The 17,455-nt window shown below is 35.1% G+C and overlaps 1 protein-coding gene across 5 annotated transcripts in view; it reads right to left on the bottom strand.

Annotated features, from left to right (window-relative positions):
- Window positions 1-17,455, bottom strand: part of KDM4C (lysine demethylase 4C) — a 298,051-nt gene that overhangs the window by 190,496 nt on the left and 90,100 nt on the right. Inside the window, exon 9 of one of the 5 annotated variants that reach the window (XM_055698678.1) lies at window positions 15,434-16,494. The exons of the other annotated variants lie outside the window; for them this stretch is intronic. Within the exon in view, the coding sequence (XP_055554653.1) occupies window positions 16,471-16,494 (24 nt within the window). The 3' untranslated portion in view covers window positions 15,434-16,470. Of the gene's footprint in view, window positions 1-15,433; window positions 16,495-17,455 lie in introns of those variants that run through there. 5 annotated transcript variants of the gene reach the window in all.

The raw sequence follows: 17,455 nt of genomic DNA, 5'->3' as shown, positions 1-17,455 counted from the left end.
TAACAATTTCCAAAACAATTAAATATGCTGACTAGAATACCAATTTCCAAAACTATTCCCACTTAGAATTTTATTATACTAATTACAATTATCAAAGTAAAATTAACAGTCTCCTATTATTTTGTTTATATTACAGTTTTGAAATTATTGTATGTTTATTTTAGAAGATGTGACACGCATTATAGAAGGTTTAAAAATTTTTAAATGTCATTTTCATTTACTATTTTTAGTTTTCAGAAAAGCTACTCCATTATAAATCTCAAACTAATTTTTATTCTTATATCATACTCCTAGAATCAGTACTTCAGAAATGTTCCTCTTTTTATCTTTAGATTCATTATTTCAATTCAGTTCACACACTTGAAAAATGAAGTGCATTTTATGCATAGAATTACTATATTTTTGCTGCACAGATATATTTCCAATGCTAATCCTGTTAGTTATTTTAAGCTCAGAAATATGGGATTTAGATTGCTAAAAGAAAAATAATCAAAAGCATTCTTTTCCTCTTCTAAGACACATAGTCTTATCTGTTTTATAGCAATATGCAGTTGCTTAAATGAAGGATAACACAATGCCTTTCGTAACAAGAAAAGTTGCTCATACAAATCATTACTTCACATTAAATTTTAAGATAAAGAGCAAATCACCACCACTCTTCTGCATCTTAGGATATGCACTGTAGGAATAAACATATTCCCAGAAAAAATTCTGGAAAGCGATCAACATTTTGGAGTGTGGGGAAAAAAGTTTACAACTGCTTGGCATACAGTTTCCCTCAAAATATGGTATATGTGCAAGGTCTTATGTTCTCAAAAGTATGTCCATTTGTTTTTAAAATATCTTACCTCCAGCAAGACTGCAATCCAATGATACAGATTGTTTCTACCTAGTGAACTATTTCAGCCATCGAAAACTACTTTATCTTGAATTAAAGAAACAATCAAAGGTATAGAACAGAAATCTGAAGCTAAGCTTGACCGGTACATAACAAGGTTCCTAATTAAAAGAAGAAATACAGGATACTAGGATATGTCCTTTTGATTAATGTTAAACATAGCAATGGGTTAAAGGGCATTGCAGTGATTTTATTTTTTTTTTAACAGCCATATTTGTATTGCCTTGCAGTAAGAACAGTGTTTTAATGTAACACTGAATAAGTTATCAAGACTTACAACAAAGTAGTGTGGTTTCAAAAATGTGAAACTTTGTTCAGATTTTTTTCCAAAACGTTTTTTGTTTGCTTCTAACAGATTCACTGGCAGGCCTCACCTCTCCTATGTATTATCATAACAAAGTAAAAGACCATCCATTTTCTGCCAAGTACCTGCTTGCTCTGTAAGCACAATGATTTGATTCAAAAATGCCAAGGAACCCAGCAGTGCTAAGATTACTTCCATTAAGACAGCAAAACTAAGGAAAAAAAGAAAAGACATCTGACTATAGCCTCAGAGAATATGCACCAAATAGCATTTCTTTAACATGCTCTAATAGATTCAGGCAGAGAAGAGAATTTGATTTGGAAATTAATTATCAGCTGTCACAAAACATGGACATCATTAAAATGAGAAAATATGACAAACAGGATACAACCTAATCCTTTTTAAGCTTAAGTCTGAAATAACACCATATTAATAGTCAGCAAATTATGTCAAGATAAAAGATCAAACGGAACATATTTTAAATAATGCCATACAATTAGAAACATAAAAAACCTAAGTTCATATGCAGTTCTATTGGCCATTTCCATCATTATACTTTCACTAACAGACAAAAAAGTTTGAAACATATTAAACAATTGTATTTTAAGAGAATACAGAATAAAATTCCATATATAAAACTCATTAAAAAAAAATAATACAACAGAAGTCCAACTCTGAAAACTGATAAGCTAGTAACTTTGTATAGCAGGCAGAAACCCCAGTGGAAACACAAAAGTGAAATCTCACTACAAAAAAAGTATTGCCTCTTTATGACTTGGGGAATACCACATGCCAAATCCATTTAAACTGACTTTGCACAGGACTCCATCCTCGTCCTCATGTGAGGCATAATATTTCATTTAATTTTTAGGAGGCATTCTGGATTAATACATCCTTATTCATATCACAGCACCTTGGTGCTGCAGACTGACATGAAACTGGGTAATGGACTGCTGTATTCCTCTCATTAATCACCATAATGCCCATTTCTGGAAATCTCTGAAACACAGATACATAGCTCTGGGTCAGCCTTCCATTCTTACCAAGTACATGTCAAAAAACCCATATATCAAATTAGTACCTACATACCAGACCTGAAACCAGCAATAAGGACAGTAGAATGCAATAGGTATCCAACAGCACACCATGCAGAAAATAAAACCTTTTGGCAGAGGATCTCTGAGGCCAAGGTGCTGTAAGAGAACAGATACTTAAGACCAAGCAACTCCTCTCTGCAGAAAGTAAGGAAAGGCGCTTTCCTCACCCAGTTTGTACAGGCACCGTTCCCCAAACTTTCCCTCACACCTCAGCACTGTACAGAGAATTCTACTGTTTCAGCTTCCTTTAAGGACAGATTTTATGCAGAATGATTAGTGAAATCATCTACAAATGAGTCATGCATGTAGTATGTCTCAGCTTACATATTCTTTCAGTGAAGGACTAAAGGAGTACTTATGCGCAAAAGAAGGCACTACTTCATGTAATTGCAAAGAAATGCAAAGGAAGCACAAGAGGAAGCAAGACTGTCAATCATGTGAGAAGGAAATGTTTGTTTTCTTTAAGATTAATTTCTCCCCCAGCTTCTTTTAAGGGAAGAAGGGGAGTATCATTTGGGATGGCAACCAAACGGAGGTATTCAAGCACCTCACTGCATCTAGGAAAACATGTATCTCAAATTGTACGTTCTATACCTGAGCAGGTAAAGGCAAAATAACTGGAATTTTTATCTTCTCATTTCAGTGTCCAAAAACATAGTTGATGAAGTGTTAGGTTCAAATTGCAACAAGTTGGTAAGAGGTAGGTGTCCAGGTGTTAAGGTGTCACCTAAATAAGCCATATTCCTAATGTACAGCCTTTTGTCTTGCACAATACAGACAACAAAAAATGGATTCAAGAGTTCTGAGATCAGACAACTGATGCAGGTGATGTTAATTTAAATATTAAAAATGCTCTTGTTACTCCTTTCAAAAGAAACGGTTCTCAAGAACAGCAGCAAAAATTAGGGGATGGAGAGAGAAAAAAAAAAAAGGGGGGGGGGGGGAAACATGTGTGTGTGTGTGTCTCAAAAAAAAAATCAAATAAAAAGAAACCGAATCCATGCTATTTTATTTACTACCTGCGACTTTTAAAAACAAATATACTAAATGTTGGGAATTAATGCTTTTATCATAATAATCTCTGCCATCTCATCATCACACAGAATAGGAGCAGTGATACTTACTACACACCTGCAGTATTACCTCAAGTCCCAGAAACTACTACATTGCATTTATTTCTAATTGCACTCACCAGGGGGAAAAAAATAATCAAACACATCACAAAAACCAAGCAAACAAACAAAACCCACAAGAAAACACACTTGTAGCTGTAAGTTTCCTTTCTCTTGCACTAAAATTGCATAAATCTAAGTTTAATTGTATAACTAGTTAAATGGAGTTTGAGAGGTGAACTAAAAAATCCCCCAATTTTCCTAATTAAAATGTGACTAGTTTAAATAGAACTACATAAAATAAAATGTTATGGAAGCACCAGATCTGACAAGAAGCTTGTCCCTTCATTGGTTTGAAAGTAGATTCTAACAGTCAATCAGAGTAAGATGCTCCAGATACATTTGTTCATGAATCAGATCCTCCAAGACTCTAAAATGTCTGGTGCAGAAAGGGATGGAACTCGGGCAGTATCTGTTGAAAGCTTACTTAGTATATTACTACCCATAAACATCTTCACTAAATTCATTAGTCACTAATCACCACGTTAAATAAGCACTCTGGAAATGTGCCTAATAAAATTAGCTATGTCTCAACTTGTCCTACAGCCTTCAAAGTAAAGCTCTTTCGTCATTCGTTCAATATCACATCTATAATAATTATATAGCAGCAGTGACGTACATACTTGGTCATTAAGAGCACTTTAATAACAAGGATGTTTCAAACTTCAAAATTATTTAGGAAGAAAACCATTCCCCTTTGCCCTAGAACATGTCACAAAATCAAATGTCTGAGGCTGTGGTAGTATGATAATTTATCTAGTTAGTACATTTTAAGAAGTTTCCATCTCTCTACCAAGATGCAGTAAATGTTGATACATGTGCCTGGATATAGCAGTGAAAACAAGAATGGTTTAGCTCTGCAAGTCATCCAGTTTATTATGCCAGCTTCTTCTTTTTCCTCACTTAACCCTGTTTTAATAGATAATAAAGATCACCAACTGGAGTGAGATGTCTATAAAACTCTCTCAGTATTCACTTCAACTAATGGCTTTTTTCAAAAAAGAAAAACACTTTTTAGCATAAAAAAAATGAAAAGTCTAAGATGCTAGAAAGGTGATTTTTAAACTGTTTACCTAATGTACACATTGTTAGTTATATTTATAATTACATATATAATTATAAATATATATTTATATATTATATATAAACATAAATAATTATAATTATTTATAGTTATAATGCTATGTTCATCTTGATCACCTAACAATGCCGTATTTAATTAAACTTTTGTGTGCATTGTGAAATGTAACCATATAATCAGCATTATATTTCTACATGAAAATTCTGATTTTTTTCTAAATAAAATTTTAAAAGCCATAACAATTATTACTTGCATTTATGTTTCCCAGGCTAAGACTTCAGTATCTGTTGAAGTTGATTTGAAATTGCTCCCATTTTGCAAGAGAGTAATAGTGCCAAAGACTGAATGATTTAATCAAATCCTGTAATTAGGGGCAGATCTGGAGCTAGAACACAATATATGAGCCAAAATATCTGTGTAAAAAAAAAAATGCAAAAGCTACATTATACCAAGTACATAATTTTTCATTATCTGTTCCGCCATTTTTATGTGCATGCAGCACTTAAAGGAATTCTACTGTTATCTGCATTTTAAATATTACAGTTTAAACGGTGGCAAATTAATTTTTAAAAAAATTTTGGTAATAGAGGAAGACCAGCATTATCCAATGCATTTGAAACAAAAGTAAAGATGGATGCAACTGCCTAAGGTCATTCAGCAAGCCAAGGGCAGAGCTAGAGCTAGAACTCAAAATCATTTAATCCTAGCCTCACGTTTTAACACTGGTAAATGCTGCCTGTCCCAGGCTGTTAGTGGGAATTGTATTTACGCTCTGACAGTAAAGTAGACTCTTTGAATGTGTGATGCCCAAAGGAGCTGAAAAACAAGAAGCCATATGTCTGAAGTCTTTCTGAATATGCCTCAAGAGCATCAGAAACAGGAAAGCATATTTAAAAAAAAAAAATTGCCACACATGAATATCCATTTTAGGATTCCTGATACGTTCTGAAAGAAAAACTAAATGAAAATTTAAATGTCAACATAAAAATCAAAGACCTATCATAACAGATTAACATTAACATGGTGTACAGTAAAAGGTTATGGTACACATGCTTCCAAAGGATTGAAAAGGCTCATGTTAACACTGCAGCTGTAAAAGAAAACTCTCCTTGTCACAGCATACAGAATGAATGAGTTGTAATAGAGACCCAAATCTACTTTTTCTTAATTATCACAGCACAGCTTCTCAGTACACTTAACTTACAATACACATACTCATGTCTGTAAAGTTCTATGAGCTCTTCACAACTGATTTAATCCCACATTAAAACCAAAACCGATGTAAAAAGAAATGACAGAAAGACTCAAATTTTGCATGAGTCTGTCCCCGCCCCCCCCCCCCCCCAAAAAAAAAAAAGTGGTAAAAAACCCAACCAAAACACTGAAAGGGTGCATCAGCTAAGCCAGCAAAAAAAGTAATAGCATGTTTTGCCACAAAGTCGGGACATTACCTCTCTGCTTGTGAACTTAGAGAACACCTCCCATAGGGTACAACAACTGAGAAGTTTATACAACCATCTGAAAGTGCATAAGGAATATTAATACCACAGCTCATCTCTCTTTCATCATGAGTTCACGTATTTTCTCAGTATTTACAAGTAGGTGCTCCTTTAGTTAAAACTAGAAAAAGATCAACAAATTAAATCCTTTCAAGGAAATGTATGAAGTTACATTGCCCTCTGCTGATGAACAGCTAAAATTGGCCATAAAATCAGAGCTGGTGCTCCAATAAACACTTTGAATAACATATAGCACTGAAATTCAAATATTAGTTTTGCTACGAAATAATTCCAACAGATCCCAAATGTAATTCTGTTTTTCAAAGGACTGTCAGCAATCACAGCAATATAAAAGAGATCTAAAGAAGATAAAACATGCACTTCTAGGTTTTTTCTGCTCCAAGAGTTGAAAATGAACTTTGCTAATTTCATTTTATTCTAAGATAAATTTACCTGGATGATCTCCCTTTGAATTACTTACCATATGAAAATGTTTCCTCAACCAAGCTGCATATTATGAACACCATCTTTTCCTTGACAAGAATAAGAAATTGTATCTTGTTTAACAGTAAGTAAAATAGTCTACTCCACATTGATTTTCAAAGGCAATTTTTAAAAGGAATTATATGGGAGGAAACATTAGGAAAGAACCTTGTAGCCAACCTATACAGACTGTTTGATGATTGAAATATACTTAGATTACAAATCAAACTGTGTGCTCTTATATGGCCTCCAGATCTCATCTTGGTTAAACACTGGATTTACATTTATAAATATTTTCATCATTAGGTGGAAGAAATTACTGCTGCCTTTTTGATATTTTTTTTCCAAACACTACAACTTACTGCTAGTGATGCTAATGTGTTATTAACACCTGCTGAAGCCAGACAGAACTGTGTGAGGGACCTAATTCTGCACCTTGTATTGGAAGAGTTACAAAAACTGTTGCTCATTTTAGCTTTAGCCTTGTGTAACCTAGTATCTTCGATACAACCAATTCAAATAAACCGCGGCAAGGCAGATACAGCTGATCCTACTTTGAAAGGCTCTGGTAGATCAAATTATAGCCTAAATTCCCTTCCAGCCTTTAACTGCTTGGTCCTGCATATGCTAAAGCACAAATGCTTTACCTTAACTGCAGTTTTATGATGTGTTAATTAGATCACGCTAGGTAATTTAATCTCATATCACATATTTAAGCTTTAATCTATACAGGCCTCTGATTTCTTTACATTCTTCTTAAAAATATGATTAGCAGCACACATAGTATAATAATATCACCTTGGACACAATGCAGTATGTTGTCCCAGCACATAAATAATGATCTTGCATTTTTTCAATAGGATGTTTTCATAATGCCTTTTTGAGTTTTTTAACCCACAAAGGAGTTCAGGCTTGAGATAAAATGGGCAAATAAAAGGAAACAGTACCAACGATGTACTAACTAAAGTACTATAGTACTAACTAAATGGAAGTTATGCTCATCTTAACATCAAGTTTTTTTTAAAAGCCACTTTTACTAAAACTCTACAAGTTTAAGAAAACAGAAAAGAGAACACTTTTTGAATTCTGATTTTCCATAGTTTTGTCTTGCCCACACACAGATTGTACACAGTGTCTTAATACAACAACATATATTTTATTTACAATACGCATACATACTGCAAGGTAATAACAAGAACTGTTTGAAAGGGAAAGAAATAGGACCCTTGACAAAATACTAGTATTTCTCTGACTTTTATAATTAGCAGATGGTTAATCAACATATATTGGTGAATTCATTAAACAGAAATATTCAGCTGCCAAAAAAGAAACATGTCAAAGCTGTAAACAGGAATAGGAGTAAACCAGCAACTAGTGTAAGAGAAGAAGGGTACTGCCACACAAAGTGGAACACCTCTTTATTTCATTGCTATACTGCTGACCATTATTTCTTTTTTCAAAACAAATAAAAAAACCCAAAAGTTAACATCTATCCTAAAGTACAATCATTTCAAGTCTGGTCCTAAAATCACGCTTTTTCATACAGCATTCTTACTCACACTGCACTGGATCACAGAATCACACAGGTTAGAACGGACCTCAGAATATCATCAGGTTTGAGCTCTCATGGGAAAGGCAGCCCACATTTATCTCATTCCAGGGCTTTATTTCCCACCCAGTAACAACCCAAATTCCAAACATTGGTTAATCCGAAAAACATTCCTTTGTACTGAGACTTCATGGATTAGGTCATCATGCTACACTGTGGGTTTGTGTTTTTTTTTTAAAAAAAAAGTTCCTCAATATATCCTAAATACAAATAAAGGCCTATTAAGATCCTAAACTCCATAGCTAAAGCTTCACAGCACACTTCAGCCTTTTTAGGGTATGATCTCAGTTTCTACAATATATATGATTCATTATAAATCCAACCTAGGTTTTTTTACCTTGACCAAGAACTTCTGTCCATTATGGCCAACACAACTAACAAAGATGATCCTGTACTTCCCTCCATCAGGCTTACTCATTGACTGTTGTCCTAAATGATAACTACGCCTTTGGAATTTCAGCTTGCAAATGGCTTCTAAAACCACAATTCTAAGAATGTCTTACACTATTACCACACTTTGTATTAAAAACAAACTATTTATAGAACCACCAAGAACAGTATTTGCCTCACCAGAATAATGGCATCACTGTTTCCCATAACCTACATTCCTCCTTATCCATTTCTCTGTAATCTTCATTTACCTCCCAAACTCATTGCTTAGATTCTAAATTTTTCAGGACACATATCAATGGACTTTTCTGTGGGGACAGGAAAAAAAAAAGAAGTAAAATCCTGTTGAGGATCTTGAGCATCATCAGAAGTACAAAGCACTTGGTTATCAGCGCGATAAGCAGCTACCCCAATATGTACGCACAGCAGCAATCTCCAGCTCACCCATACTCATTCACTGTTCAACTATGAACTATGTTGACACTCAACTACAGTGACAAGACCAGAAATGACAAGCAGATATTATCAAACTAAAGGAAAAAATTAAAAAAGAGGAAAAAAACCCAAAACAACAACAAACAAAAAAACTCAGACACATAAAAGTGCTTCTTACCAAGTTTCTATGAAATAAATCTTTTTCACTTTATCGCAACAATTGAAATATACCCCAGAAACATGTACTTTTGCCAGTGGAGTTTCCAGCTTACCTATAGTTTTACTGCTTATTCAGTTCCTCATCATTTCTGTCTTGGGAAAGATAAACAGCTCAATAACCAAGCCAAACTAGGACTTCAACATAGGTATCATCATCATCATCATCAGGACACGTGTACTAAGAATGTTTTCCATATATACGTAGTAAGATGGAGGTCAAAGCAAAAGACTGCAGCCATCTTCATTCACGTGTTTCACCAGAAAAAAAACATTTGACCATGTAGAGGCTGCTTGTGGCCATCTGACAACAGACCCGCTGCCATCCTCTCCTATAAAGGGTTTCAGGTTCATAAAGGATGCGAAGATGGAACTTCCGAAAATATGGAAGTTTTCTATCTTCCTCATCATGCAGGGTCCTCCAGCCTCACCAAGTCAGTGTTCCCCTAACATTCTTCTGGGGGAAGACACTGATGATATGATGTAAACCATGTCAAGCTGCACTAAAGCAGCACTACATATTGCCTAATTCCAAGAAACTGGAGAAATTTCCTAAAATTATACAGCATTTTCTAGTTTCCAAAGCAAAACCAGTGTCAACCACCACACATAAATCCCAGTCTATGTACATCCTTAAATGGGACTTTAGAAGGTCTTAAGATATTCACATGAAAACAAAACAATCGTCCCCAAGGTAGAAAAACAAATGTTTATAAGCGTAGCTTCTGGTCATTCTGAAGTGACAGATGTGAATAATTGAGAGTTTTATGGATCTCATGAAAAGCAGGCCTGATGTTCTGAATCAGAAATGCTCAGTGTAAGGACCTAAAAGGTCAGGATGGACTTGGGGAAAAAACAACTGAAGGGAAAGACCATCACTGCCGATTTAGGAAAAGAAGCCTTAAAAACACAGGTTATTCTCTTAAGCTGAAATGCTGATCACAGAATTGACATGATTACAGAAGGAGTCCTAGCCCAAAGGAGGTGCAAAGCAAATAGTAACAGAAACAATCTTTACTTTAAAGCCCTTCTGAGGAAGTACACAAGATGGCCAAAAATTGCATGATAAACTAATAATCCTCAAAGATCAAATGAAGCCAATGGCTCACTGAACTTCTATCTTTGAACTTGCATTAAGGCTGTGGGTCAGGTTGTGCTAATTTCATCCTTGTCTTAAAAGAATTACCATCTCATTTCATTATTGCAAACTGCCCCCTTTGAAAATTGCTTCTTGTATGGTAACCTGAAGGAAACACACAATATTATGAAATTTTAAACTGGGTATTTCCTGAACTTGGAACTAGAATTCTTCTGCACCTGTCTTCCCAGAAAACAAAATTAAGAATTAAGAATGGCCAGAAAGTAATTTCTTTTCTGGTATCTGGACCCATTCAGAGTGCTAAAAACCAAAGCCTGTCAGAAAAATACTTGAGGAGATTGAACATTCAGAAAATAAACTCTGCACAAAAACTTAAGACCTGAAGGATGGAAGACAGGAGGTTTACCAATGCTCACCTACACAGGAGATAAAGTATTCTCAGAATTAGAAAAAGAATGCAGATTATGTTTAGAACTTGCCTTAAAGAGAGTCTCAGATTGCTGCTTAGTATTATCACTCATTAAAAAGTTGTCTGTACATTTTTTATATTGCAGTGAAGTAGTGCTGCCGAGTAGTTATTTAATTGATTAAACAATACTGAAAGTCAATTTCACAATTACAGTAAAGGACAAATATAAAGTAAAACAGTTTCTTTTCTGGGCTATGAGGAAAGGAAAAAAAGTCAAAGATGCTAAATGCAAATAATGAAGAGCAAATAACAGATGAAGAGTATTTTTTCACATGGAACAACAGGTCAGATTTTGAGCAACAGGTCCGATTATGAAAAAGTTTGCCCCACAAAAATCAGTCAATTAAAAGTCAGTCATTTGTAAGAGTGACAGGGTGACAGACTAACTACAACCAAAAATTCAACCAGGATGCCAAGTATTGGTAAAAGTACCCATCTATGTGCCTTTATTGTATAAGCAATCCCAAAGTGATCACCCCCGAAAACAAACAAAAAAAAAAAAAAAACAAAAAAAAACCCCACCACAAACACCAACAAACTTTTATACTGAAAGGCAAATATAATTTTAAATAAAGAGATCTACTAAATCATGTAATGGTTTTACAGTAATAGAGGAATCACTCAAAAGTCAGTCTATTTCCATAGGCACAACACAGTTCCAGTAGGCTGGAGCTTGTTCATCATCATACTGACTGACTGCCATGGTATAACCCCAGCTGGCAAAGTACCACCACACAGCTGCTTGCTCACTCCCCTGCCCTACCCCAGAAGGATGGGTAGGAGAATCAGGAAAAGGGTAAAACTCATGGGTTGAGACAAGAACAATTTATTAATTGAAATAAAATCAAATTTAATAATAACAGCAACAACAATTGTAATGAAGAGGAGAAACAAAGACAGAGGAGTAAAACACAAAGAGAAAAAAATCCAAGTGATGCACAATACAATTGCTGACCGATGCCCAGCCAGTCCCTGAGCAGCGATTGACAGCCCCAGCCAATCCCACCTAGTTTATACACTGAGCGTGACTTCCTATGGTACGGAATATCCCTTTAGCTAGTTCAGGTCAGCTGTCCTGGCCATGCTCCCTCCCAACTTCTTGTGCACCTGCTCACTGCAGAGCAGAGGAAACTGAAAAGACCTTGACTGAGAGTAAGTACTGCTTAGAACAACTAAAACATCAGTGTGTTCCAAAACACAGTGCTGTACCAGCTAGTAACAAGAAAATTAACTCTACCCCAGCCTAAACCAGAATTCATCAGCTCCTGCACCACCCTCTGGTATTCACCAAACTACACAGGGTCCATAAAAAATTCTAAAGTACCAAGTGGCTTCTTGGTTCAGGAAAAACTGAACTGCCAAACCATCCATAAAACTGCATTTTATAAAGGCATATTCCTTCTAAGAGTAAATAAAATAACACTAGAACAATTTTTATTCACACCTGTTGGAACTATAAATGTAGTATTCATGTCCAGCAAACAGATTATATTCAGGTTTTGCCTACAGTAAACCATAATGTATCAGTAGTTTCTAAGAGCCAGCAACAAAACCCTGAGCAGTTCTACTGTAACAAAAAGACAACTTACTTCAGGGGGGGAAAGAAGAAAAAAAAAACACAAGGAAAAAAGAAAGAGGGAAAAAAGGCCAAAAGTCTTCTCTAAAAACCCATTTTTTCCTTCATTTCACTGAATTTAAAATTTCAATAAATTCTGTAAGCTTTACACACTAGGGAAGCCCTCAAGAAACACCACCTCTGCATGCCATCTGACTTTATATTCTTTCTTCTGAAAAGCTGTTTATCAGAGTCTTTCAGACTCTGCACAGAACAGAGTTTATCACTAGTAATTTTTATAGACATGACCAAACAAAGATGGAAATGACATGGAAAGATTTGCATTTATCTCTCTGGTCACTATCATTATCAAAGGACTAGGATAGCAAATTTGACATAAATCCCCTTTGCCTAACTCAGAGCCTTCCCTTTTTGGGGAAGCAGAGTCCATTGGCCAGACCTGTGCACACTTGCTTTATTCAGCTATGATATCTATGACCTAGCATCCATGCAAGAAGTCACCAACTAATCTTCTCAAGGATAATATTTAAACACTGCAAAAATTAAAAAGCATTTTAAAAAAAATCTTATTTGGCTAACTGTCAGTATTCTCACTTATGACTAGTTTTGACAAAACTACATCAATTCTAACTTGTTTTCAAAAGTCCTATAGTATCAATAAACTTCTTGTACCTTATTTCTGAAGACAGACAATACCAATGCAGTCAAATCTGACCATCTGATTACTCCTTTAGTTTTTCTACCATATGTTCATATATTTTCAAGCATCCAGGAATTTGCATTATGAATTGTTTTAACTTGAACATTTGCAGATCATTCATGCAAAAGGTCCAAATTCATTACTGTTCAATAAAAATGGCCTTATTAAGACTTGCAAATTGTCTATAATGCATTTACATAATAACTTTTTTATTATATTATTATTATATTATATATAAAATAATATAACATATTATTAAAAAATAACAGCTGTTTGTACTTCATTTCTTGATGCACTATCTTGGTTAGGAGGACACTCAAGAAAGAGAAAAACAAATATAGCGTTAGTTCACACTAATGACAGGGAGACCCACTGTGCATTATCTCAGGGAAGCAAGAGATGAATAAACCTGGCAAGTAAGAACACTGCTTCATAATGCTTTTAGACAATACTGTTGTTAATTACTTTGAAAATGCTTAATCATACAGAAGCCTGAAAGGCGAGAGTAAGTACATAACCACAGGCTAGGCAAACACAAAATGTGTGCCCAACACACAAAGGCACTTAATAAACCATTTGGAAAGGAAGATGCTTTTGCTGTCAACTATCTTTCCACGCTATGCATACAGCCAGAAATCATCATAACTGCAGAAAGAACTGATGGAACAATTCAAGAGTTAATTGCTGCTATGATTTTATCATGAAGAACAGTAAAACCTATCAGTCATCCAATTGCAAACAAATTCAGAGGAGATACAATGACCAGAAATATGAAAGCCTAGAAAGTACATCCACCTCAGGACACAAACTGCTACAGATTCCTGTCTAGTCTGTCAACATTCCATATAATTTTGGTTCTAGCTACAACACTAAGGTGTGATTAGCTCAGAGTGTTTAAGGTGCTGCTCTGGTAGAGAATCATAGAACCGTTTAGGTTGGAAAAGACCTTTAAGATCATTAAAGTCCAGCCATTAACCCAGGACTGCCAAGTCCACCAAGCACCAGCTGTACATGTCTTTTCAATACCCCCAGGGATGGTGACCCAATCCACCTATCGGGGCAGCCTGTTCCAATGCTTGACAACCCTTTTGGTGAAGAAATTTTTCCTAATACCCAGTCTAAACCTCCCCTGGTGCAACCTGAGGCTATTTCCTCTTCTCTTATCACTTGTTACTTGGGACAATAGACCAACATTCACCTTGCTACAACCTCCTTTCAGGTATCTGTAGGGAGTGATAAGCTCTCCACTTACGATAAAACGTATGACAGAACTAACATAGTACCACTATGTCACCAGTATATTAAGTAATTCTTTCCAAGAAAAAAGAGTTTTACTTAGTGAGTGAACAATAGTTCAATCTTTCTGACTGAATTTAGTTCAAAACCTGGTGTTTGAGGCTATCACTTGAAAGGTTTCTGTCTTTCACATATACTTGCAAATACCTCTGTGAACGCAACTAGTTCAGTGTCTTCAGCTTTCCAGTCCTGTGTTCAGGTACAGGCATTTGCCAGGCAATTAGCTCTACAGCCCTGCTTTCCACTCAGCTTCTCTGCCCTTCAACATTTTTAGGAATCTTCTGCATGACTCCTTATTCACATGAACATAAATGCAAAATATGCAAAAATAAACTGCATGTTTATCACTGCACACATAAATAAATGCAAGTATACCACCTGTCTTGGCTCAAAAAAATATTAAACTCTCTTTCAAAACTGCTAATGATCTAAACAAAAGGGGGGGGGGGGAATCCAGTAATATAGCAATAAGCCTTAACACAGTATTAATGGTCTCAATTAATACAGCAAGTCTTTCATTCTAGATGTTTTTAACATATGCAGTACTATAAGCTGGCAACTTTCTCACCAGAAAGTTAGTAAGAAGTCATCCACGTTTGAGACTGTGTTCCAATGATGCACAGACACCAGCTAATAGGGAGAAAACACAGAGAAAGTTACAGGATGCCGAAGGAAATAACAGGATTATGCTGCACTTCAGTAATCATCCCAGCAGCTTCCGAAGGTAGTGCTGGCAGCCTCTGAGGAAGCACAAAGGAAGCACCTATACCATTATAGGACAATATGAACATGGATTTGCTCAGGAAAAAAAAAAGTATGAATAAAGTTGGATTGTTATACATAGCAATATTTCTTACAAGAAACAATACCTTCACAAAGAAAAAAAAAAATATGGCCTGATTTTAGTTTAATAAATGTATGTAAGTGTTAATTTAATTAACATGCATTTTCTTCACAGTAATTTTATGAATAGCTCTGGAAGGTAAAACAAGATTAGTGAATCTTAATTAAAAATAAAAATCCAAATGAACTGCAGCAGCATAATCAATACAAATTACATTATTTAAATTAAGCAAAATTTAATTAAAGGCATTCACATGAAATTTATTCTCTTTGGATTCAAAGCTTTTCCAATTCAAACTGTTTTGTAACAATTTTATAAGCAGCACAGCAGTCAATAAAATTTCACATTATTCTAAATTAGCCATTATGTGCTAGACACATAATTTTTATGAAACAAAATACTGATTCTGTCACATGTTGGAGTTTAGCAACAAAGCCAGAGGAAGAAAAATCTACTTCATTCTCCAGACTGGTTCTGTACAAATGCACTAAATGATCACTGCCCATTTGATTATGGTGGCCCATGTTACACAAAGGAGCTGAATGGTTCTATTGAAGTTATCACCTCTCCCCCCTTGCAAGATAAGCCGGTGAGTACACGGCAGAAGAGCTGTCTCACAGAAAACACGAATCTGCCAACAAAAGTGTACGTAGCATTTCTCATAAAAGTTGCAGAGCCAAAAGGACGCAGGAGACACATTGTAGTCATTAACAACACTAAAATTCTGTCTGAAATTAAATAAATGGCTTGCTTTTTGGAGATGCTGAATTATGCTAGCTGTCAACAGGACCTGAATGTGCTCAGCACCTTCCAAAATCAGAAATACAAATCTTTAGTTAGCTGTAGAAGCTTGTCAAAATACATCTACGCCAAAGCAGCTTAAAAAAATAAAATAAAATAAATCATTCTTGTATTAAGATGTTAGCATTTAATTTACCTGGGTCATAAATGCTGCAAGAACAGATTTTCTGGTATTTATTACCATATTCTACCCCACACAAATACGGGAAATTCAAGAGCATTAGATTTTTTGAAAGTTTTCTTCATCTGAAAAAAACCCTCTGAATAAATTCTAATTGTACCCCAGCTAAAGCAAAGACCATATAATTTTGAGTATCAGATTCAGTAATCACAACGCTTATAACATTGAGAGGCAGCTTCTCTTACGAAGTCTGACAGACTAGGTCTGCAAGGTCAAGCAACTAATAAGTTTATCAACACCACAAAAGGAAGAAGGGGAAAGGGCTTCTGAAGCACTGCAGGGATGTTTCAGCCACAGTCACGAGACGACCATGGATGATTTTACTCTTTTCCAGGCAGAATACCCTATAACAAGGAAGAAAAAGTGAAGATTTAAGAAGAGACGTCCAGAATGTCATTCTAAAATGGTAAGCAAAGATAATATAATACACATAATTCTCCACTACAACAAATAGAAAAGGCTCCCCAGATTCTAACATGTACCAGTATTAAAAAAAAAAAAAAAAATTAAAAAAACCCGCCAAACACCTCTATAATGTGTAAAATGTGTGCCTTGGGTGTTTCTTGCATGTTTCTAAGCTTAAGAAACAAATATTGAGATGATTTGCTAAAAGTTTGCAATCTGTTTCTCTCCTGCAACACCTGGTATAGTGCTGTATTTCAGAAGCCAAAGATCTATAGCACATAGCAGTAAAGATTAGACAACTTTTCTAAGATTCTTCCTTTCAATGATTTGGCCATCAGAAACTGATAAATATAATTAATGAACTTCCACCTTTTTATTTTATTTGAGGGAAAGGGCAGAAATATGGCAAAGCAAACCATACACCTGTTCTACTGGTAACATTGCAATTATTGTAAGTAAAGATATGCTACTGAAATCTCTTAAATTGCAGATTGTACATGACCTCTTTGTTCAGATTTACTGATTAATGCTGACTCTTTCTGAACACTTTGTAAGCAGAGAGGGGGGGGAAAATCCAAATATGCAATAATTTCCTAAAAAGACACCAATGCCCTAAATTCTTTTACAAGATACCCTAAATTGTTTGGGATGGTTTTGGTTTTGGTTTTTTTCTTTTACAAATTGTTCGGGATTTAGAGATTACGAACAGAAAAACTATGAAACTGTCCTGTTTTGAAAACATTATTGCCATTCAATCCAGTTATATATGAGGAGTTGTTGATTACTATTCTACAAATGTGCATGAAACATTTTTACACGTGGCACTTCATTTTTTAAACAAATGATAGAGAACTGCTTGATAACAATTATGAATAAACCAATACCAATGATTCTGGAAAG

This window comes from Falco cherrug, chromosome Z, assembly GCF_023634085.1.
Source record: "Falco cherrug isolate bFalChe1 chromosome Z, bFalChe1.pri, whole genome shotgun sequence".
Lineage (NCBI taxonomy): Eukaryota > Metazoa > Chordata > Aves > Falconiformes > Falconidae > Falco > Falco cherrug.
This window is presented reverse-complemented; position numbering and strand designations above follow the sequence as displayed.